At 37.4% G+C, this 24,400-nt stretch overlaps 1 protein-coding gene across 2 annotated transcripts in view; it reads left to right on the plus strand.

Annotated features, from left to right (window-relative positions):
* Positions 1 to 24,400, plus strand: part of MXI1 (MAX interactor 1, dimerization protein) — an 88,203-nt gene that overhangs the window by 56,708 nt on the left and 7,095 nt on the right. For both annotated transcript variants that reach the window (XM_070470153.1, XM_020905442.2), the window contains exons 4-5: positions 22,231 to 22,345; positions 22,956 to 23,127. In XM_070470153.1, coding sequence (XP_070326254.1) covers positions 22,231 to 22,345; positions 22,956 to 23,127 — 287 coding nt within the window. The remainder of the gene's footprint in view (positions 1 to 22,230; positions 22,346 to 22,955; positions 23,128 to 24,400) is intronic.

Raw genomic sequence — 24,400 nt, forward strand, 5'->3', positions numbered from 1 at the left:
AACTGAACAATTCAAAAACTAAGATCATGGCATCTGGTCCCATCACTTCATGGCAAATAGATGGGGAAACAATGGAAACAGTGAAAGACTTTATTTTGGGGGACTCCAGAATCACTGCAGATGGTGACTGCAGCCATGAAATTAAAAGGTGCTTGCTCCTTGGAAGAAAAGCTATGACCAACTTAGACAGCATATTAGCAGAGATGTTACTTTGCCGACAAAGGTCCATCTAGTCAAATCTGTGGTTTTTCCGTTAGTCATGTATGGATGTGAGAGTTGGACTGTGAAGAAAGCTGAGCACTAAAAAACTGATGCTTTTGAACTGTGGTGCTGGAGAAGCCTGTTGTGAGTCCCTTGGACTGCAAGGAGAGCCAACTAGTCCATCCTAAAGGAAATCAGTCCTGAATATTCATTGGAAGGGCTGATGCTGAAGCTGAAATTCCAATACTTCGGCCACCTGATGGAAAGAATTGACTCACTGGAGAAGACTCTGAGGCTGGGAAAGATTGAAGGCAGGAGGAGAAGGGGACGACAGAAGATGAGGTGGTAGGATGGCGTCACCGACTCAGTGGACATGAGTTTCAGCAAGTTTCGGTCAGGAGTTGGTGATGGACAGGGAAGCCTGGTGTGCTGCAGTCCATGGGGTCACAAAGAGTTGGACACAACTGAGTGACTGAATTGAACTGAGAATTTTCCCTAAGAAGCATATGTGTTTTTTTTATGTATAAATAATATAAACACATTCCTCAAAGCTCTATACACACATAAATACTAATGAATATTACTGGAGAAAGAAATGCAACTCACTCCAGTATTTTTGCTCAGAGAATCCCATGAACAGAAGAGCCTGGCGGGCTATAGTCCATTGGGTTGCAAAGAGTCGAACTTGACTAAGCAACCAACACTGCTACTACTAATGAATATTAGGATCTTGTCCCTTTTGAGAAAATGACTTATCATTGACTCGCTAAGGAAATGTAGCGAGTTAATCTGTAAACATTGATGTGCTAAATCCTGGCTATATGTATTTTTTATATCCTCTGATACATTTAAGTTTACACTTGCTCATGCTCTAGAAATCTGGTTTTATGATTATAACTGTATTGTATTGCTGTATCTAATCAGTCATTTTAATAGGCCCCAATGATCATTAAATGAGGGTGCTGTACCAGGAGGAAAACGCACACTGTTAGTAGACTCCAGAGGACAGCTTAGCTTATTTAAAACATGTATCTCTAAACAATCTGAAGTAGGTCGGTATATTGGGATCTTTCTTCCTTACCATTTGCACAAAGTAGCTTTTTAATAATGTCCTCAGTGCTTCGATAGTCTGCCAAACCCATCCCTAATTTTGAGACATCTCCACAGTTTATTTTTTTCCTCTTCAGAGTTGATAAGATTTGCTGGAAATCAGAGCTGTGCTGACTGAGTTCAGTAGAAATATATGCTGTCTTTAAATGTATCATTCTCACTTTTTATTGTGTCTCCATAGCATTTACCAGTGACTATTCAAACCCTTTTTAAAAAATTCTTTCAGCAGTGTGGGGTAAAAACTCAAAGCTAGGGGTCATCAAAATCACATTCTAATTTTCAGATACGACTTTAGTTTCTCCAAAATGTGATAATGTATGTGAATGATCTTGAAGATCCCTTCTAGTCCGAAAATACCCAGTTCCACTTTTTACTGTCAGATCTAGTTTGTGAACCAAGGGCTAGGACCCATGTCTCTTAATCCTAGTCTAAAGATACTTATAGTATATTTTGTGACTCCCATTTCCTCCTTTGCTGAAAATAAGAATGCCTGTTTTGAACTTCTTCATCTTCCTCTTTATTTTCTACCTTTGTGTTTTTAGCTCAAATTTCTTACTCCACCTCACATGCCCCTTTTTAACCTCTAATGCACAGTAAGGTATGAATAAGAATAACAAAAATGTTTATAATAACCCCAAGTTAGAAGTAACGTGAATTCCAATCAAAGGGGAAATGGCTAAATAAATGATAACACATGTATACTTTGTATTGGGTGAAAAGAATGATATAGATTTCTGTGTGTATATGTGGGGAGATTTCAAAGACATATTAAATGAAAAGAAGCGAATTGAAAAATGGTATTTCCAGTATCTCATTTATGTTCAGTTCAGTTGCTCAGTCACGTCCAGCTCTTTGTGACCCCATGGACTGCAGCATGCCAGGCCTCCCTGTCCATCACCAACTCCCAGAGTTTACTCAAACTCATGTCCATTGAGTCTGTGATGCCATCCAACCATCTCATCCTCTGTCATCCCCTTCTCCTCCCACCTTCAATCTTTCCCGGCATCAGGGTCTTTTCAAATAAGTCAGTTCTTCGCATCAGGTGGCTAAGTATTGGAGTTTCAGCTTCTGAATTAGTCCTTCCAGTGAATATTCAGGACTGATTTCCTTTAGGTTGGACTGATGTTAACAACAATTAAATGTATAGATACATAGGAAAGATACATGTCAAACAAACACTTGTTGCCTCTGGGGAAGGCAGTGACAATCAAGGAGAAGCTATCTTGTTGATTTTGTTAGAATTTTTATAGTAAGAGTTACTACTTGTGAACTGAAAAATTTTTATGAAAAGTGATAAATGTAATTCTGTCTATACATTTCCATAGACAATAAAGCTAGGAGGATCCTTAAAAATCATCTAGTCTAGTATTCTCTTTTAATGGATAAGGAAAACTAAGTTCCTCCAAGTTTTATGTTTCACCAAGCTAATAACAAAGTCAGGACGAGAGTCTAGATTTTCTGATTCCCAGAGCAGAACTTTTTCACATGCTTTCAAGGTACAGCTAAGTTACATTTTTCACAGTATCTTTTCTGTTTGTCTGAAATGGTATCTCTTCTAAGTTCCCATCCGTTCATTGTTTGTGTCACTTATGTGAACTTTAACCCATAAATACTGTAATGTCCATCCTTTCTGGATCACATATAGCCCATGTGAAGACAGACTGTAACTCAATGTCTTTATATCTGACCAGGGTCTTGCATGTAACAGGTGCTTAGTGAATTAGTAATTTTCATTTTTGTTTGATTTTTATAGCTGGCTATGCATATTGTGTTAGATTAAGAGGGAAAAAAAGTTAAATGCCAAGTCAAATAAATAGCTGGTTTTTTTTTTAAACCTGCCCCTTCAAGATAGAAAATATTTTAGGAAGGCACATAGTGAGATATTTGCTGCCCTGAAAATATCTTCCCTTTCCAAGGAAAATACTTTTGTTCTCCACTCCTGCTTCAGAGAGAACAGTTTGTCCTCATAGGATATTCTAGGTAATATGACCCACTTAGGAAATATGTGATGATTGTGCTTCATAATGGGCCCTCTACTAAAGTTGTACCATGGGAAAATGCTTCTTGAGTGTGATGTTTTTACAGATGCACGTACATGTCTATATACCTGCATTGGGTATAGCAGACCAAAAAACTCAATTATGACTTAAAATTTTCCTATAAGTAGCTAGAAGCCGTGACAGACTGTTCTTTTGTTGTTATTATGAAGACATTTCCTCAAAATGTTTATACAAGTGTCTTGTGTAAAATTTTATACAAGTGTCTTGCCATTGATGTGTTGTTACCTTATTTTCTGTCTACATAGCTCTAAGATATTAACATTTTTTACATATTAGCTTGCTTTTTGTGATATACACTCTTCCCTATAATGTTTATCTACAGTTGTGTTAGTCCTCTTTCGCTTCTGAGTTTTTGGTAACTTGATTTATTCTGATAGCTGTTTAATTTGACATCATTAAAAGCCTGTAGAATTATCTATATAGATTGCATGGAAATTTCCATGATCATTTAGAACATTGTTCCTGGGTGGCACCTTGGGAAGACATTCTTTTTTAAGAAATTTTATTGGAGTATAGTTGATTTACAATGTTGTATTAGTTTCAGATGTATAGCAGAGTGATTCAGTTATACATATACATATATTCATTCTTTTTTTAGATTCTTTTCTCTTAAAGTTTATCCCAGAATGTTGAGTAGAGTTCCCTGTGGCATATAGTAGGTCCTTGTTGGTTATCTGTCTTATATTTAGTATTATGTTTATGTTCATTCCAAGCTCCCGATTTACCACTCCTCCCCTCCTCCCACATTTCCCTTTGGTAACCATAAGTTTGTTTTCGATGTCTGTAAGTCTGTTTCTGTTTGTAAATAAGTCCATTCGTATCACTTTTTAAAAATTAGATTCCACATATGAGTGATATCATATGATATTTGTCATTCTCTGTCTGACTTTACTTCACTTAGTATGTGAAGTATAATCTCTAGGTCCATCCATGTTCCTGTAAATGGCATTATTTCATTGTTTTTTGTGGTCAAGTAATATTTCATTGTACATATGTACTATATCTTTATCCATTCCTCTGCCGAGGGACATTTAAGCTGCTTCCAAAGACATTCTTTTTTGGAAGGCTAATGTCTCTCTTAGTTTAGAATTATTAGCTTTTAGAAAAACATCACAGAATGCTGAGAATTTCCATAAATGCTTCTAGCCAAATATGGCCAGTTGGTACTGTATTTGCTAAGTCTCTTTGGTTGTGTCTGACTTTTTGCGACCCTATGGACTGTAGCCCACCAGGCTTCTCTCCATGGGATTCTCCAGGCAAGAATACTGGAGTGGGTTGCCAGGGGATCTTCCCGACCCAGGGATCAAACCCACGTCTATTCTGTTCTTCCAGGCAAGAATACTGGAGTGTATTCATCTAGAGCCATTTCTGTTTTGTGAGAATTTAAAAATGTATATGCGTGTCTGTATGTGTAGATTTGTTTAAAAACTAGCTACGAGTTTGGCTCATTTGAAAGCTGTGAAGTAAAGTAAAGATAAGAAGTTTATTAAATAGAAAGTGATCTGTAACTAGTGAATTTCAAATATGGTGTGTTAAAACTTGTTCTTGCTCTGTTGAGCATTTTTAAAATCAGATTTATCACACTTGGATCTGTTCTGCTTGGAAGGGAAGATATTAGGTGTTAGTTATCCCCTATTCTTGAGACCCTAGATTTTTCATTTTCATACAAAGATATGTAGGTTAATTTACCTGTGATAAAGTTAGTAGATATCTGCTATTTTCTAAATTTTTAATTGGTCTTAGAGTTTGCTACAATAAAATTCATTTTGTTTTAAAATTATAGTCAGCATACTTAGTTTAGTAATATTTGAATGGAATAGGAAAAATGGATTTTTAAACATTAACTTCAGGTTATTTTCTGGTTAGTACTTTAATTTAAAATTTTTTTTTTTTTTCGGATAGTAGTCCTCTATGGAGGAATTTTTTTTAGAAATAATATAAAGAACCATATTTTACTTCTATCTAGGATTTCTTGATTTAGAGTTAGCAAGCTGAAGCTCAGATATATGTTTAAACTTGGCAGCTTCGATTTGCAAAATGGCCTACCTCTGCTGAGAAGGTGAAAGTTAATTGGAGGTTTCTAAACATTTTTGGTAGAGCTTTGAGTACTTTGAAGAGTTGGGTGGATGCTAGTGCAGGTCCAACAAACAGTGGTTAGGAATAAACAATTTTTGTCTTTTAGCAGCAGTTTTACTGTTTCCAACAAGATACAGTTTGACCTCTCTCTCCCCCTGCTCTACCCTTTGTACTTTTAACTCAGAAGTATGTTGAAAATTTAGGTTTAGGATTTGTTTCAGACTTCCATGATCTTGAAAATTTAGAATTTGTTTTGATATTCCTCTGAATATCAATCTAGGATGACAGAAGTTATTGGTAATAGTCAGATGTCTATGATAATGTCTCTCTAACAGTCTTACATACTATTAACCCAAAAGTCATGTTTTCTAATTAAAAATATTTGTGTGGAAATGGGAGATCATTTGTGAAAGTGTGAAAGTGCTAGTTGCTCAGTCGTGTCCAACTCTTTGCAACCCCACGGACTGTAGCCTGCCAGGCTTCTCTGTCAATGGGATTCTCTAGGCTAGTATCCTGGAGTGGGTAGACATTCCCTTCTCCAGGGGATATTCCCAACCCCGGGAATGAACCTGGGGTCTCCTGCATGGCAGGTGAACTCTTTTACCAAGTAAGCCACCAGAGAAGCCCGGGAGTTCATTTGAAGTGGCTTAATTCCTGGCACTGACAGTGGACTCTTAAAGATAATAAAGATAATTACAAATCAACTGACAAGCATTTATTAGTCTCTGACTGTGTGCTTGGTACTGGGGATAGGATAAAAGAAGGAGGAATTCCAGGCCATGCTTTTGAGGATTTTTAGTCCAATTAGGTAGAAGACAAAAGATTTTATAAAGCCCCTACAAATAATATGTAATTAATTGCTAAGTTATGTGTGTCCCAGATGGGAGTTGAGGTAAACTCAAAGCAAGGGGTTATCATGGACTGATGTTGATATGAACATCTTAGGAGTGATTATTTCTGTGACTTGCATGATTCTCTGTAGGAGTTTGCCAGAACTGGTTTTAAAACATTGTCATTATGTTTGAAAGGGTTTGCAAGAGAAATGCTGCATCTGAAACTTTCTTGTTTTTTAGTCACTAAAGTATAATTTGTCACTTATTCTGGGGTGAAAGTAGACATTTTTAGCTATTTAGCATGGATAAGATAGATATGACCCTGCTGCTGCTGCTGCTAAGTTGCTTCAGTCGTGTCCGACTCTGTGCAACCCCAAAGATGGCAGCCTGCCAGGCTCTGCTCTCCTTGGGATTCTCCAGGCAAGAATACTGGAGTGGGTTGCCATTTCCTTCTCCAATGTATGCATGCATGCATGCTAAGTCGCTTCATTATGTCTGACTCTGTGAAACCCCATAGATGGCAGCCCACCAGGCTCCTCTGTCCCTGAGATTCTCCAGGCAAGAATACTGGAGTGGGTTGCTATTTCCTTCTCCACAACTATGAGCCTGGGACCACATTTAGAGAATATGATAAGGCCTTCTTATTCTCTTACTCTATAGTTGCTTTCCTGGTGTGTCTCTAATGACAGCTAAAATACAGTGTCATTGTTAATGCTGTGTTTTCCCCATGAAGGGATGTCTATTTGGGCTCTCCCTCTTGTGTAGTGCAGTGTAGGAGAAGGCCCAAGTGTCTGAAAACAGTCACGACCTTCAACTGGAGAAGATACATCTGCTGTAGCTTCAGGGAAATAAGGATAACACCAAAGGCCTGTTTTCTTAGCTCTCTAGAATCTCTTAGATGTCATTTTGTTTTGGAGTACTGTTGAAGTACTCATTTTATTCTAGTAAGCCCTTTATGATGAAGAGCCAAGTAACTTTTGCAATCCTGTATTTGCCCTTGTAACTTATATTTCATCTGAATGCTTCTCAATTTGTCCTTTAACAGAGAACCCTGAACAAGATATATCTGTGAGAAATCCTGTGCCTTTGTAAACTTTATGCCTACTTTAGTACATCAACAGTAGATTGCTGACTTTTAAAAATTTCAGCATTATACTACCCAAAGCAATCTACAGATTCAATGCAATCCCTATCAAGCTACCAACGGTATTTTTCACAGATCTAGAACAAATAATTTCACAATTTGTATGGAAATACAAAAAACCTCAAATAGCCAAAGTAATCTTGAGAAAGAAGAATGGAACTGGAGGAATCAACCTGCCTGACTTCAGACTATACTACAAAGCCACAGTCATCAAGACAGTATGGTACTGGCACAAAGACAGAAATATAGATCAATGGAACAGAATAGAAAGCCCAGAGATAAATCCACGCATCTATGGACACCTTATCTTCGACAAAGGAGGCAAGAATATACAATGGAAAAAAGACAACCTCTTTAACAAGTGGTGTTGGGAAAACTGGTCAACCACTTGTAAAAGAATGAAACTAGAACACTTTCTAACACCATACACAAAAATAAACTCAAAATGGATTAAAGATCTAAATGTAAGACCAGAGACTATAAAACTCCTAGAGGAGAACGTAGGCAAAACACTCTCTGACATAAATCAGAGCAGGACCCTCTATGACCCACCTCCCAGAATATTGGAAATAAAAGCAAAAATAAACAAATGGGACCTAATGAAACTTAAAAGCTTTTGCACAACAAAGGAAATTATAAGCAAGGTGAAAAGACAGCCCTCAGATTGGGAGAAAATAATAGCAAACAAAGCAACAGACAAAGGATTAATCTCAAAAATATACAAGCAACTCCTGAAGCTCAATTCCAGAAAAATAAATGACCCAATCAAAAAATGGGCCAAAGAACTAAACAGACATTTCTCCAAAGAAGACATACAGATGGCTAACAACCACATGAAAAGATGCTCAACACCACTCATTATCAGAGAAATGCAAATCAAAACCACAATGAGGGGTACCATTATACGCCAGTCAGGATGGCTGCTATCCAAAAGTCTACAAGCAATAAATGCTGGAGAGGGTGTAGAGAAAAGGGAACCCTCTTACACTGTTGGTGGGAATGCAAATTAGTACAGCCGCTATGGAAAACAGTGTGGAGAAACAGCTGGAAATAGAACTGCCATATGACCCAGCAATCCCACTTCTGGGCATACACACCGAAGAAACCAGATCTGAAAGAGACACATGCACCCCAATGTTCATCGCAGCACTGTTTATAATAGCCAGGACATGGAAGCAACCTAGATGCCCATCAGCAGACCAATGGATAAGGAAGCTATGGTACATATACACCATGGAGTATTACTCAGCCATTAAAAAGAATTCATTAGAATCAGTTCTAATGAGATGGATGAAACTGGAGCCCATCATACAGAGTGAAGTAAGCCAAAAAGATAAAGGCCAATACAGTATACTAACACATATATATGGAATTTAGGAAGATGGTAACGATAACCCCTATATGCAAAACAGAAAAAGAGACACAGATGTACAGAAGAGAATTTTGGACTCTGTGGGAGAAGGCGAGGGTGGGATGTTTCAAGAGAACAGCATAGAAACATGTACATTATTTAGGGTGAAACAGATCACCAGCCCAGGCTGGATGCATGAGACAAGTGCTCGGGCCTGGTACACTGGAAAGACCCAGAGGAATCGGGTGAAGAGGGAGGTGGGAGGGGGGATGGGGATGGGGAATACATGTAAATCCATGGCTGATTCATGTCAATGTATGACAAAAACCACTACAATATTATAAAGTAATTAGCCTCCAACTAATAAAAATAAATGGGAAAAAAAAATTTCCGCATACAACCTGTCGCTTTTAAGTGTGCCTGAAAACTGATTTGGGAGGTTGATATAGGATTTTATGCCACTACCAAAAAATCTGTTTTTATAGACTCCTTTATCTTCTAGTAGTTTTATCCCAAAGTAAGAACAATGCTGAGCCTTCAAATAATCTAAAATGAGAGAAATTATCCTTTTAATCTGGAAATGTAATACCTAAATTAGAACAAGGGAGAAATCTGGAAATTAAGGAGTACAGCTAAGATTTTTTTCACCAAAATCACAATGGACTAGAATTAGAAAGTATACTCCTTTGAAGTTTTGAAACCTTAAAGGAGGAATTTTCAGATTAAGAAAAACAAGGACAGTCCCACTTTACCCAGTGAATGCTAACTATTTATTACCCTAATAAAAAATGAAAATAAAAGCAAACCAATTTAGATCAATTCTTTGAAAGAACATTGCTATTGGGCTTTAGTAGGAAGATGTTAGGGATATATCTCTGTAGTATATAGGTATTGTCATGGAGGACAACCATCATATTTAAGTTTTGTCAAGCCTGTTGGCGTCACTGACAAACACTTACTTTTTGGCATTTGAATTAGTGGTGTGACCAATGATTGAATTTTTCTCTAGGGCTGTAATGTCTGTATGGTTTTTCTGTCTTGATTCACTTTATTCCAGGCTGATTCACAATTATTTCTTTACAGAACAGCTTGTATTTGGCATAGCTGTAAAAAAAATTCAGGCTTTTCTAAGTAAGGTTCTTTTTCAATTGGAAATTCCATCTTTGCAGTTAAAACATTTGTAAACATAACACAATTTAGATAGAGCTGAACGACTTTGCAAGACTGCTATTTTTGAAATGGAGGAGGGTTTTCCTAAAGAACAATTTGGTGATATTGGGCTCTTAGAACTCCCTTGAAAGCAGTTGGCATTTACTGCTGCATGTATTGGATCAGATGAAGGAAGAAACATGTATTTTTTGGCTTGCAATATTCAGGAAATATTGGTGTGTTTAGAAGAATGCTGAATAAAATTTGGAGTCTTATTTTCCTTTATTTCAAAGGATCCTTCATGTATCTTTTGTTTCCTGAGACTAGAGATGTTGGTGATCCTGAAAGATGTTTCAAGACTTTCACCTTGTAATATTTCTAATACCTGAAAGGAATTATAACCTTGTTGGGCAAACTTAACCTCCAAACTCTACCACCTTCTTTGGTTGAATCAACAGTTTTTATGTTGTTGTTGGAGTATACCTAGGCGAAAGAGCCACACAGCCTCCCCTGATGAACAGTCAGGATTTTGACTGGCAGTATTAACAAAATGGAACATGTTCGCTCTGCCTGACTTTTCCTTCTCAAATCCACTGAACAACATAGATTTTTCAGCTCTGTTCTCCAGAATCAAAGGGTAATGGCACTTCTTGTAGTAGTTCTTGAACAGAAAACTATAATGGTGTTGAGTTGTGGCTGGAATCATACAAAATAAATATTAGCTCTCTGATTCTTCTCTCATTTAATTTTTTTCTGGGCTTATCCAGAGGAGACTCAAACTAAGATTTAGACAAAATAGAAACAAGTCACAAAGTATAGTGTTGCAACCCAGTCTTAATTTGAACCCAGTCTTTTACTGGTAAAATTTGTCTTTTAAGAGACTACTGTAATTGTTGTTAATTCTTTGAATACCTTTCCTTTTCAGAAGGGTTTTTAAAAGTAGTTTTTAAAGCATGTTCATTTTCTACCTGCTTAAAAATGCTTATCTGTCAGTGCCCTAATACAGCAATAAAAAAAATTTTCTGTTTTATCAGAAGAGAGCATGCCCAAGATTGGAGCCAGGTGTAATGTGAAGCTGCCTCCAGAAGCAGCTCTCAAAAACTACTCTTCAGTTGGGCCCTTGGTGGTCAGGGAAGAAAAAAAAGAAAAGTGATATAGTATAATGAAAGAGAAAGATCAGAAGAGTTTTAAGTAACTTTGAAATAAAAACACTAATTCTCTGTCATTGTCAAGACTGGCATGTTTAAAATTCTGTGTATCTTTATTCTTCTAGAGATTCCAAATGCCCTACAAATACTTTAGGATTAATATTTAAAAAATTATACACTGACCAACAATTGCTCTTTGTTACCCTTTTCCTGCCCCAAATTTTACCTCCCCAAACAAAATCAGAAACCCCTGCATTTTGATTTTGGGGAAATTTTGCTAAAATGGGTCTTTAAAAATAGTCCCTAGCTAGATTGACTAAATTGGCAGATGTCCAGCAATATCAAACCATTGTGCAGTCTGCCAGTGGCAAGTACGGTCACCAGTTTTAATCATTCAGCTCTCTCTTTCAGGTTACTTATATTCAGTCCAAATTGTGAATATTCATCTTCCAGGGATGCATTAATTCTTAGATCAGAGTGTTTCTGTTCCATTTAAGAAAAGGTGTCTTTCCTCCTAAGTGAATACACCTCCTTAAACTGAACTATTACACTAATCACATTTAATAGTGGGGCTATTTTTAAAGGTGTTATGCTGTTTTCATTTTCTGCTTCCAAGTGAACATTTACATAACAAAGCATTCTGGGAGTGTGCTGTTTGTGCTAAATAGGATCGCCATTTTATTAGAGATCAGTAACAATATTTCTTCATTTCCCTCTTCCATCCTGGAGTATGATTTGATAAATTGTACTGGGCAATGGGTATGAATGCAGCTGTGAGAGTTAGACTTCAGCTTTTGCAGAATAGTAGACTAATGTTTGTTGTGTGTGTTTTTGTATATAAAACTAGGGCAGTGTCTTAAAGAACGTTATCTCCGTGTCTCAAATCTGACTTACCAGCACGTAGGAAGTTTGTTTTGGTTTCAAAATGTACTTTACCCCATGGTGGCTGGCAGGGTACAATGCTATTGACATCACTGTGTTTCAAATAGAAAATTAACAAGTAGCTACTGTTGTGATTGCAGATTGCCTTCCCAGTCCCTGTGAGAGAATGCTTTTTCTTTTGGACAGCAACACTTCTCAGCCCCTTGGTACCATTAAACCAGCCAATGGGGGCTGCCAGAATAGGGATGAACACCAACAAAAGACTGGAGAGTAGAAAAACCGTTAATAATGCAAAAATCTTTAATCAGTTTCCAAACTGATGTGAAAGATAAATAATTTAAAAAAATTTCTTTCCCACCCACAGCCAAGTTTTGACATTAGGCCAGGTTCAGAGCCTGATCTCTCCAGAGAGAAGTATCCTTTCCCTCCACCCAAAACCCTGGAGAGTTGCCAAAGGAAAATAAGCTATTTTGTATTTAGAACAAATTGCCACTGTTTTCACCAGTGATGTAGCCCTATTTCCCAGACTTTGAAACTTGGAATACAGAAAGTTCTTGTGTGACCAAAGAAATATGGTGAATGAGTGATCGTTTTTTGTTTTTTTTTTTTTAAAGAAAAAACCAAATCCTCGTAAACAGATAAGAGAGGGAATGAGATGGAAGCTAAGTTGAGCATAGAATGGACATCAAGTGAGTAATATCTGTTAAATCACTTTGGAGATTGGGTTCCTTGTGGGAGTTTTAGTAGAGAACATATGCCTCTGGAACCAGATTTTAATTAATTTTTTTCAAATGCTATCAATAGTCGTCTCCCTTAGAGAGGAATGCAGGTCAATAAAAAAAATTTATGTGTTCTGTGCTATAGGCTTCAAGTGATCAGTAACCCTGGGATCTTGTAAAACTATGCAAACATGAGTTTCTCATGTTATCAGATGAGATTAAAAACACATTCATTTAATTATTTCCCCCTTTGCAGTGTGGAGTATTTCTTTTTAGACTTTCCCCTCTCATACTTGGGTTTTCTTACCTTTTTTTTTTTCCCCTCTTTTCTCCTTAATAATTGCCTTCCTGTCATCATAGTTGTCATTACCATCATTTCTTGAGCAACAGCTGGAACAGAGGCCAAACTTAAATCAGTCAGATTATCTGCATGCAAGGAGGCCTGTTAGTAAGGTCAGAAAGTTGATATTGGTGACCAAAAAAATTGGATTTTAAAAACTTATCTGTGGATTTGACATTGTTATTTTATCCTAGTCCCCCATCATTGTCAGTACTTTAATAAGTTACTCTGTTGTAATGGCTGCAATTCCCAGCCCTCTGCTTCACTATTAAGAGAGATGTCAACCCTAAACAAGAGTTGGTTGGAGAATTGTCAGTTACTCTACATGTAGTTGTCTTTGGTGGTGACCTCAGCTGCACACCAAAGCGTAAGAGTTCCGACATCTGTAAGCGGGTCACTCGTGAATGTTGGCCTGCCATCTGATGATACTGTTTGGAGGCCCCTGTGTCACTACATCTGCTTTGGTGGGTTCAGTTCAGTTCAGTCGCTCAGTCGTGTCCGACTCTGCGACCCCATGAATCCCAGCACGCCAGGCCTCCCTGTCCATCACCAACTCCCAGAGTTTACTCAAACTCATGTCCATCGAGTCAGTGATGCCATCCAGCCATCTCATCCTCTATCATCCCCTTCTCCTCCTGCTCCCAATCCCTCCCAGCATCAGGGTCTTTTCCAATGAGTCAACTCTTCGCATGAGGTGGCCAAAGGATTGGAGTTTCAGCATCAGACCTTCCAATGAACACCCAGGACTGATCTCCTTTAGGATGGACTGGTTGGATCTCCTTGCAGTCCAAGGGACTCTCAAGAGTCTTCTCCAACACCACAGTTCAAAAGCATCAGTTCTTCAGTGCTCAGCTTTCTTCACAGTCCAACTCTCACATCCATACATGAACACTGGAAAAACCATAGACTTGACTAGATGGACCTTTGTTGGCAAAGTAATGTCTTTGCTTTTTAATATGCTATCTAGGTTGGTCATAACTTCCCTTCCAAGGAGTAAGCGTCTTTTAATTTCATGGCTGCAGCCACCATCTGCAGTGATTTTGGAGCCCAAAGAAATAAAGTCAGCCACTGTTTCCCCATCTATTTCCCCTATGAAGTGGTGGGTGAGTTAGAGAGGCCCAGAAATATCCATTGGAGATTGTTACATCTCTTCTCCCCACCATGGGCCATTTTTCTGTTTGGTTATTGGAAGAACTGAAATGACTAAAAAGTATGGATTAATTCTAAGCTGGAAGGTAATTAGAATATAATGTGATTAGTGTAAAAATCAAGTGTTTATTATCTGAGAAAGGTGATATGTCAAAGGAGCCCTCATGGAAGAAACAGTAGTTTGTGGATTGATGAATGAGTTAGATGCCCAGTGGACAGTGGAGGAAAGGGTATTCCAGTTAGAGAAATCAGAAAATAGAAACCTTTGGTTTGTGGAAGAGTTTTGCAGAAGGGAATGGATAATGACCAGTGAGGCTAGAAGGATGGTAGGCAGGTCAGATTAAGACAGATTGTCTGTCTTCAGACAGATAACGATTACTACTGTCATCTTTAAAAATTTTTTACAGCATGTAATTCAGGGCATAATAGGGTGTAGCTTGTGGTCATTGTTATTGACTGACTGGCAGTTCGTTGTCTTCATATCTCTGAGTTGTGAAGAGTAAATGAAATTTCGGCCTATATAGAATCTGTGTAGATTAAGAAAGAATATGCCACTATTTGTCATCATTAATTTATTGAGTACTCACATTTCTCCCCCATTCACTCCCCCACCCCTTTTTCTCTCTCTCTAAACCTTTGAAAAACATAATCCCAACAGTAATCCAGAATTGATGTTCTGAAGTCCCAAGTTCTTACAGTGATCTGTGGTAATTTGCTTTAATAGTTTAACATAGATTCCTGGAGGTCCTTGGTTGTAGTGTGAAATAATGAGAGATTTGTTTGAAGTTTTTATTTTAAAACTACACTTTACATTATCTCTATTTGTTTCTATATAAAATAGTGTTCTTTTCCTAAATCTTTGAGGAAAACTATGACTTCTGGAAGGCATACCGTGTTTAACTTTCTGGCTTTAAATACTGTCGGCTCCCTAACCCAGAGTAGAACTACTTTGATTTTATTGGGAGAAAGTGGTTTTAAAAAAATCTTTGAAGAATGAGTAATGTGTATCTCAACCTTACTGATTTTATTCCTTATCTTGTATATAGATGAGCCCTTTAGTGGTGAGGTGGATAATGTGATTATAGAATAATTCATATTATTATAATATTATGTAGTTTATATAATTTACAACTTCATTATAGCAATTGTTGATATTCCTATATGGTTATTTTATAAGATATCAAATGAATTAAGGGGAATATTAATGAAAGCAGCTTTTTTTTTTTTTTTTTTTTTGGACGAGTAAGAAGAGGGTCCTAGCTATTCTCCTAAGTTTTAATTTTGTTGTCATTAAACCCCATGACACCACAGTCAATTCTGATGCTAGGGAAATGCCACTTACCATGTTGCTCACTGGGAGTTAATAGTCTGTTTATTTTTTTATGAAGTAGATAATACATAGACTATAAATGAAACATATAATTATCATGTGCCATTTTATGGGAATAGCGTGTCTAAAGCTTATTTCACAAATAGGATAAGCTGAACAGCAGCATATGATATCAGTTTTTGTAAATAAAATTCATGAGTAGCATGATTGTGCTTGGATTCTGGATCTGTAATATCTTTAGTGTCATTTTTTAATAAGAAAAGGAAGTAGGCAGGTTTTTGTTTTTTGTTTTTGACAACTTTGAAGATTTTCAGAAAGTTCTCAACATGTTACATTTTAGAGAAATGCTGGAATATAAAATGTGTAGGATAAGCAGCTAGCTGCTGTCATGTACAAAAGTGTTGTGTAGTTGGGAAACCTGGCCACGAGCCACTACAGCTTTGAAGAATGTGGCCTAAGGGAGGACTCAGCCCGTTGCATAACGTTCAACAGAGAGGAATACAAGTACTGTCCCAATCACTTGACTTGTTTTCCATTTTTATTTAGTTACTTGGCAAAGTCTTGGTATCCCGTAGTGGAGGAATGAAAGACAAGCAAGTTTCAGTGAAGGACCATGCCTCCAAGGGCATCAGCCAACGGATGGTTTGTGAGGCTGGGCAGGTGTTAAATTTCTTATTGTTGTTGGGCAGAGGGATAAGAGTTTCAAGAGACAACTTGAAAAAACATCATCATATGATACTTGCAATTTTTTTCTGAAAGGGAATTCTTTCCTCTCTCTTCCCTCAACACTGTGTGTGCCTCTTCTGGTTGATATACCTATGCTTTAAAATATCATAGCTACTAGCAGGGGCCATTTTATAGCAAAATCATTTCCCCTCATGTTCTGTGATATTTCAGTTTGGCAGTAAAGTTTACAAGGTTTGAAATCAAAAGCAGCACTGGTTCCTTTAGGGAAAAATGATCCCAATCTACCAAAATAAAAGCCAAACAGACTCTAATTGTTCCTTTTCCCACAAGGGGCTTGCCCTTTTAGAAGGTGTGGGTAATTTTGATAGGACCTTCTCTCTAACAGGGTTAGTCACTGGGAATTGCCTCTTCCCCTGGGAAAAACCCACTTTTATATCTCATATTAAAACAGACCTCAAAGTGTCTTTGAAAATAAAATTACTTTGCTATCTTTTCATTGTCTTGCTGCCCCACTCTCTGCAAGGAGGCTCCAGTTTTCTCACAGGGCATTTCCTGCTACAGTGTCTAATCCTAATTTTGCTTTACAGTCACACATGCTAAATTAGGAAAATTTTAGTTGTATAGTTTTATTGAGCTATCAATGTGTTGTGAAAAGTAAATGCTAACCAGGGTGCTAAATTTTTTTCCATCAAGTTTAACTATGTAAATTTACAATGTTAGGTTTTTTTCCTATTGGTTGTTAGTCTAGTGTTCATCAGAATCTTCAGAACAACAGCCTTAAGTTTCCCCAGCCTTCTTATACTTTGACTGTCGGTGCAGGACCATGCCTTTCATGGTTCCTCCACTCCACAACGACTTGAAAAACATCATCTTATGATACTTGCAAATTTCTTCTCAGTACATAAGGATTTTCAAATCAGACCAAGCTTTTTTTCTTCTCTGTCTCTTGTCCTCTTTTCTTCTGCCAGCGTCTTACAGTTCATGATTTGGCAACTCCATCCAGTAGACTCCAGAGCCACCAGTCACATGAGAATGAAGGCAAGAAAAGAAAGGACCAGATGGCATCAAAAGATATGCCTTTCTAGGTCATTGGTGGTTAAGCTTGCAATCTGGTTACCAGCAGGGAGGTTGGGGGACAGGGTGGAGAGCAGCACAGCACCATTGTAAGGGAAGAAGAATTCTGTCATACAATTCGTTTAGTAATTTGCTGGAGAGAAAAAACTTACATATGGAAGATAATGGATTTTCTGATTTAACTTTCCAGTTTACAGTCACAGGGAATCCACTGCATTTACTTAAAGGGGCATATAAGCACATGGAAAAACTATGTATAATATTTGAATGGCCACTTTGAAAAGTGTGGCTCTGCCTTGGTCAGCTGCTATCCTTTCAACTTCCATTAACCCTTTGTTACTCTGTTCTCCTAATGCCTGATTCACTTACAAGTATTAATACAAAAACTGGAGGAAATAACATTTAGCTCCCCCACATATACCTGTCCCCTTAGAAGAGCAGAGGACATTATTCACACTCATTCTTCATGAGGACCCTACTTACAAAATATGGACAATGGCATCACTGGCCTTTGTAAGACATATCTCAGGGTATGTTTTCTTGGTATAAACTGTATCTTGGAACACATTTAAAACTACTTGACTGAAGAAATGTTCAGTAGTGGAACCCTTCTACCCTGTTGGTGGGAATGTAAATTGGTCCAGGGACTATGGAGAACAGCATGCGTGCGTGCTAAGTCGCTTTAGTCATATGTGACTCTGTGGATTGTAGCCCGCCAGTCTTCTCTGTCCATGGGATTCTCCAGACAATACTGGAGTGGGTTGTCATGCCCTCCTCTAGGGGATCTTCCTGACCTAGTGATCGAACCCATGTCTCTTAGATCTCCTACATTGGCAGGCAGGTTCTTTACCACTAGCACTACCTGGGAAGCCTGGAGAACAGTATAGAGGGTCCTTAAAAAACTGAAAACAGAGTTACCGTATAATCCTGCAATTCTACTCTTGGAGTATATATCCAGAGAAGACTAATTTAAAAAGATATATACACCCCAATGTTTATTGCAGCACTATTTATAATAGCCAAGGCATGGAAGCAGCCTAAATGTTCACCAAGGGATGAATGATAAAGGAGATGTGGTGTGTATAGACACACACACACACATATATATAATGGAATCTTACTCAGCCATAAAAAAGAAGGAAATGCTATTTGCAGCAACATGGATGAACCTGGAGATTATCAGATTAAGTGAAGTAAGTCAGATATAGAGAAAGACATCATATGATACCACTTATTTGTGGAACCTGAAAAAATGATATAAATGAATTTATTTATGAAACAGACTCACAGACATAGAAAATAAAATTATGGTGGGGAGATAAATTAGAGTTTGAAATATACACACTTCTATATATAAAACAAACAAGGACCTACTGTATAGCACAGGGAATTATATTCAGTATCTTGTAGTAGCCTATAATGGAGAAGAATCTGAAAAAAAAAATTGTGTGTGTGTGTGTGTGTATACACACACACACACACACACACATAAAACCAAATCACTTTGCTGTACACCTGAAACTAATGCAACATTGTAAATTAACTACACTTCAATTTTAAAGGATGATCTAAAAAATTGACCTGACTGAAGAAATGTTCAGTTGTGACTAACAGTATTTTGGAGGGGCAGTCTGCCTTCCTGGCTCATTTAGACATTACTTACACCTTTGGCCGGGGCAGTTCCTAATTTGACAATGCTGTTGTAGATCACCAGACTGCTGAACTTGGTTGATATTTCCTTATTGAATTCCAACTCAGTTGTTTTGTTGTGAATGAAAAAAATCTAAAGTATTTTTAATTTTAGGTTTAAGCTTGGTCCCAATATTTGAATTTTAAATTTTTTACTGTTTTAATTACCATGCTTTTTTCATAAACAAATTCAGTATCCTTTAAGTTTCAACCTCTTTTATTAGGCTGTCTTCTTCAGTTATAATCTCTTCTTTCATTTAGATTCTGTCACCCTTGATATCTGTATGACTCATTTCATTGTGAACCAACTGAAACAAAATATATTTCATTCTGTAGTCTAGATTGTAAACTGTTAAAATTTACCTTTCTTTTTTTTACTTCTCCCACTCAGGCGTCCAGAACATTGCTGAGTACACAAAAGTCATGTAGTAAATATACAACTGAATGATTTTTTAAAAGGAAGAAAACAACATGTTAATACTGTTAGTTGATTTCTGCCCAGATTTTATTTTTTCACATTAAAGCATAGTTCATTTTATTCATCTTTTTTATCTTTATCATTTTTATTTATCCAGTTGATTCACACTGATGTGCCAATCTCTACTGTACAGCAGGTGACTGTTATACATACATATATATATTCTTTTTTTAAAGCATTCTTTTCCATTATGGTTTATCCGAGGAGATTGGAAATAGTTCCCTGTACTATCCCTGGGACCTTGTTGTTTATCCATTCTAAATGTACTATTTGCATCTGCCAACCCCAGACTCCCAGTCCATACCTCTCCCGCCCACCCCCCCCACCCCCCCCACCCCCCCCACCCCCCCCCCCCAACCTTGGGAACCACAAGTCTGATCTCTGTGTCTGTGAGTCTGTTTTATATGTAGGTATGTTAATTTGTGACATATTTTAGATTCCACATGTAATGATATCATATGGTATTTGTCTTTCTGATTTACTTTATTTAGTATGATCATCTCTACTTTTATCCATGTTGCTGTACATTCTGCTTAGATTTTAATATGACTTTAACTTAGATTTTACAAAACAGAAAATTGACCCACACATTTTCTTCTGCACCCCCCCCCCCATTTTTTTCTTGATGTACAACTGTAGTAAGGAGTCATTTGAAACTTCTTAAACTAAAAGTTCTACATATGTACTGAATTTCTGGGATTAAATAAGACAAGTTATTCCTTTGGCAAAATACTTGTTAACTTTGCAATTTTTTTTAGATGATTGAATTCAAAGCCCTCTTGGGAGCCTCTAATTATTGCAAGAGAACCACCACCAGTCTCTCTCCACCCTCCAGTCATATCATATGAGTTCAGTTATTAGGCATATGCTATAATAATCCTAATGAAGAGTTTAAAGGCCCTTTTTACTGTGGACCTTATTTTGTTTAGTTTTAGCCTGTGATCATGTAAGAGTCCTCACCTAAGAAATTTTCCAATTAAAAATTACAGTTCTGTGATTTTGGTTTGTACATCAGGGGAGGAGAGTGACTTTAAAATTGTTAAATCTCATTAACTAGGAATCCATTGATAAACTTTTAAGGAAAATTAAAAAAAAAAATTTTTTTTTCTTTATCCACATCATGTATGTCAGGTTTCAGCCTGCAGCCAATTACTAGATTTGAGTTATTGACCTCAATATAGAGATTTGGAATGGAAATACTAACAGACCTTTGACTATGCTGGGCTAGTAGGTACTAGAAGAATTTTGACAATTCATCGGCCAAACCTCACTTCACTACCGTTAACATCCTTGCCTGTCAATGACATAATTGGCTGCCTTCTGCTATCCCTCCTTGAACTTGCTAGCATTTGAGAATTTCTCTTGACATTATTTCTTATGTATTAAGGCAGAGAAAGCATAGTTTGATGGGTGAGCTAGTAAACCGTTGGACCGTCTTTGAGGAGAAAATGGAGAATGTGTTTTGTTCCTGCGGCAGTTGACACAGTTGCTAAATGTTCAATTATAGTTCTTTAAGGAATAGGGCTAATCTGTGAACACATTTGTGGGTTTTCTTTTCAGATAGACTACTAACTTGTGGATTAAGTTATACATTATGAACCACAGAACCACATATGTAAACTAATATTGTTTCAGGGTGAAATTATGTATCCAGAATTCTCATCATGGTAATCATAGTTCCTGTAGGGTAGGTACATGGGCTTCTCTGGTAGCTCAGCTAGTGAAGAATCTGCCTGCAATGGAGGAAACCTGGGTTTGATCCCTGGATTGGGAAGATCCCCTGGAGGAGGGCATGGCAACCCATTCCAGTATTCTTGCCTGGAGAATCCCCATGGACAGAGGAGCCTGGTGGGCTATGGTCCAGGGACTCAAAGAGTCAGACACGACTGAGCAACTTCAGCACAGCACAGCAGAGCACACGGGGCACATGGAATGTAAATTCACGAGGCTCTCTGCTAGCATATACAGGAAACATTTCTGTATCCAGCCCACAGGATGAGTATGTTAAAGAGTACAGTGACTTTTGGTGAAGAATTCTGTCACCTGGCTTTTTTCCAGGTGTAGAATATGGGAGGTGGGTAGTAAGAGAGGGGAGAGGGAGACAGAGAAATAAAAAGGAAAAGCTAGTGATAGCTGATACACTTAGATATTAGGAAGCAGGGGACTATTTTATAGGTTGTTGATTCAGTGCCTGGAATTGACTTTAGAGCCATGTATTTTGTTTCACCCTATCCGCACTGGCCACAAAATTTTGCTGTTTTTGTTGTGTTGGATCATATGAAGTTGTCCTTTTTATAAGTGAGAAATGGCTGAGTATCAGAAATTTTATATGGTTTAAACTAATGCATAATAATATAAACACTATAGGATGGCTACGGTTGTGGAGAGGGGTGTGTGTGTGAATGAAAGGTGGAAGGGAGGAAATGGAAATTTATGAGCCTTTTTGGGTAGTGAAGCTGAAAACCTCTAACCTAGCCTTTGGTCTTATACATTCAAAATCAAATACAGTTGCCCAATGTTTTCCTACTTCTACATTAATACAGTTGAGAAAGTTTATGGGACTGGTTAAAATTAAATCACCTGTGACAGAGATTACTATTGGGGATAATAATCTGAAGTGACCAATTTCTGCAGTGTACAACAAAAGTGGCAGGAAACGGAAAGCCAGTAGTAGGCATGCCTGCACTTGAATACAGATACTTTTTTGAAACTGAATAATGTGCAGGTTCTTATTTGTCTTAAAATAGGCTCTAAGATGTTTTTAGTGGAATATTCAGACTGCTGATTTGACTTACCTTTGTCTTTCTTAGACGAGCTCATCTTCGCCTGTGTTTAGAACGCTTAAAAGTTCTGATTCCACTAGGACCAGATTGCACCAGGCACACAACACTTGGTTTGCTCAACAAAGCCAAAGCACACATCAAGGTAGGAATTTTTTTTAAATCTTATTTTCACATGACTCTCTCAGTCCTGCTCTCTTTTTAGTAGTGATTTCTGTTCACATATATTAGCTAGCTCACAATGCTCTCCTTTAATAACTGACCTCAAGAGAAATTTTATGAAAATTTAACACTAATCTGATAGGAACAACATAATCTGATCACACTAAATTGTTTTGACAGCATGGCCATTTTAAGAGCTGGGAATACCAGGAAAATGTTACTCTGCTGATACCCGAAGGAAGGCAGTTGTGCCCCCTGGTGGAGATGACTCTGGCTGTGTCCCTCAGTGTTTTTCCATCAGGCTATACTGCAGAGCAGTTTTCTCTTTTATGGCAATAACTTGACAGACTTTGAAAATCCCATATTGTTCTAGTAATGTAGCATTCATTATACACACACACACACAAGGTGAAGAAAAAATTAGTTTTGATGTTTAAAAATACATACTTATGTATGTTTTTATACACACACATACACTTGTATAGTCATTCATGTTTTCTCTGTCAAAGAAGAAATCTTCTGAGATGTTAGGAATCAATTTTACTGTTTGTACTGTACAGTCCACAAACTTAAATATCACTGTATCATTTCAGAAACTTGAAGAAGCTGAAAGGAAGAGCCAGCACCAGCTAGAGAATTTGGAACGAGAACAGAGATTTTTAAAGCGGCGACTGGAACAGCTGCAGGGTCCTCAAGAGATGGAACGAATACGAATGGACAGCATTGGATCAACTATTTCTTCAGATCGTTCTGATTCAGAGCGAGGTAGGCAGTGAGCTTCTTCCCTAATGAAACACAAACCATCCCTGTCTCTGAATTTAGAGAGGGTAGGATGGGTGGCATTGTGTTTGCTTCCTTCTTCTACACCAACACTGTATGCAGCAGTCTAGATTTTATGCAGTCACAACATTGTCTAGCAATGCCTGTACGAACTATAGAACATTTTTTGATTATATATATATATACTCATATATATATATCACATATTCCACTTTGAAAAAATTTTAGACTTAAAGTTGTAAGCTTTCTGTAGAAAATTGTTCTCATATACTCTTCACCCAGGTTATGTAACCATAATACAGCTATTGAAACCAAGAAATTAACATTCATACAATACTATTCATCTATAAACCTTATTCAGATTTCACTACTTTTCCTAACAATGTTCTGTGTCTGATCCAGGATCCGGTGTAAGATCTCCATTGCCTTAGAAATATTTCTTCAGTCTTTCTTTCGTGACCATGACACATTTGAAGAATATTGGTCATTATTTTATTTTATACAGTGTTCCTCAATTTGGGTTTATCTGATGTTTTCTGTTAGACTGAGGTGTTACATATTTGAGGGAAGAAATACCACAGAAGTGATGCTGTGCCCTTCTTAGTTCATTGTATCAGGAAGATACATGATGTTGATATGTTTTATTACTGGTGATGTTAATTTTTATATCTGTATTTTAAAGTATGACACCCTCCATTTCTCGTTACATCTGTCCCAGAACATTTGTCTTTGGCAGAATTAAAGAAAAGCAACCAGAAAAGAAATTGTAATTGTTTGAATTTTACTGATCTGTTCATCTATAGCTCCCACCACATCAGGCCTCACACCACAATAAAAGATCCCGGAGGTGAACTCTGGTCACTTCATATTTGGGAAACTAGAGCTCACAAGGTTTTGAGGATTCTGAAACAAAAGAGAAAATTTTGTAAAATTTCTTTTTATTATGGAAATTTGAAAAAAAAAAAATTTATTATTTTTGGTTGCTGTGCAAGGACTTTCCTCTAGTTGTAGTCTAGAGGTTCCTCGAGGCTACTCTTCATCGCAGTGTACAAGCTTCTCATTACAGTAACTTCTCTTGTTGGGCTCTAGAGCCCAGGCTCAGTAGTTACTGCATGTGGGCTCAGTTGCCCTGAGGTATGTGGAATCTTCCTGAACCCATGTCTCCTGCATTGGCAGGTAGATTCTTAACCACTGGACTACCAGGGAAGTCCTATTATGGAAAACTTAAAACGTATACTAAACAGAATAATGAACTCTC

Source organism: Odocoileus virginianus, chromosome 7 (genome assembly GCF_023699985.2).
Source record: "Odocoileus virginianus isolate 20LAN1187 ecotype Illinois chromosome 7, Ovbor_1.2, whole genome shotgun sequence".
Classification (NCBI taxonomy): Eukaryota; Metazoa; Chordata; class Mammalia; order Artiodactyla; family Cervidae; genus Odocoileus; species Odocoileus virginianus.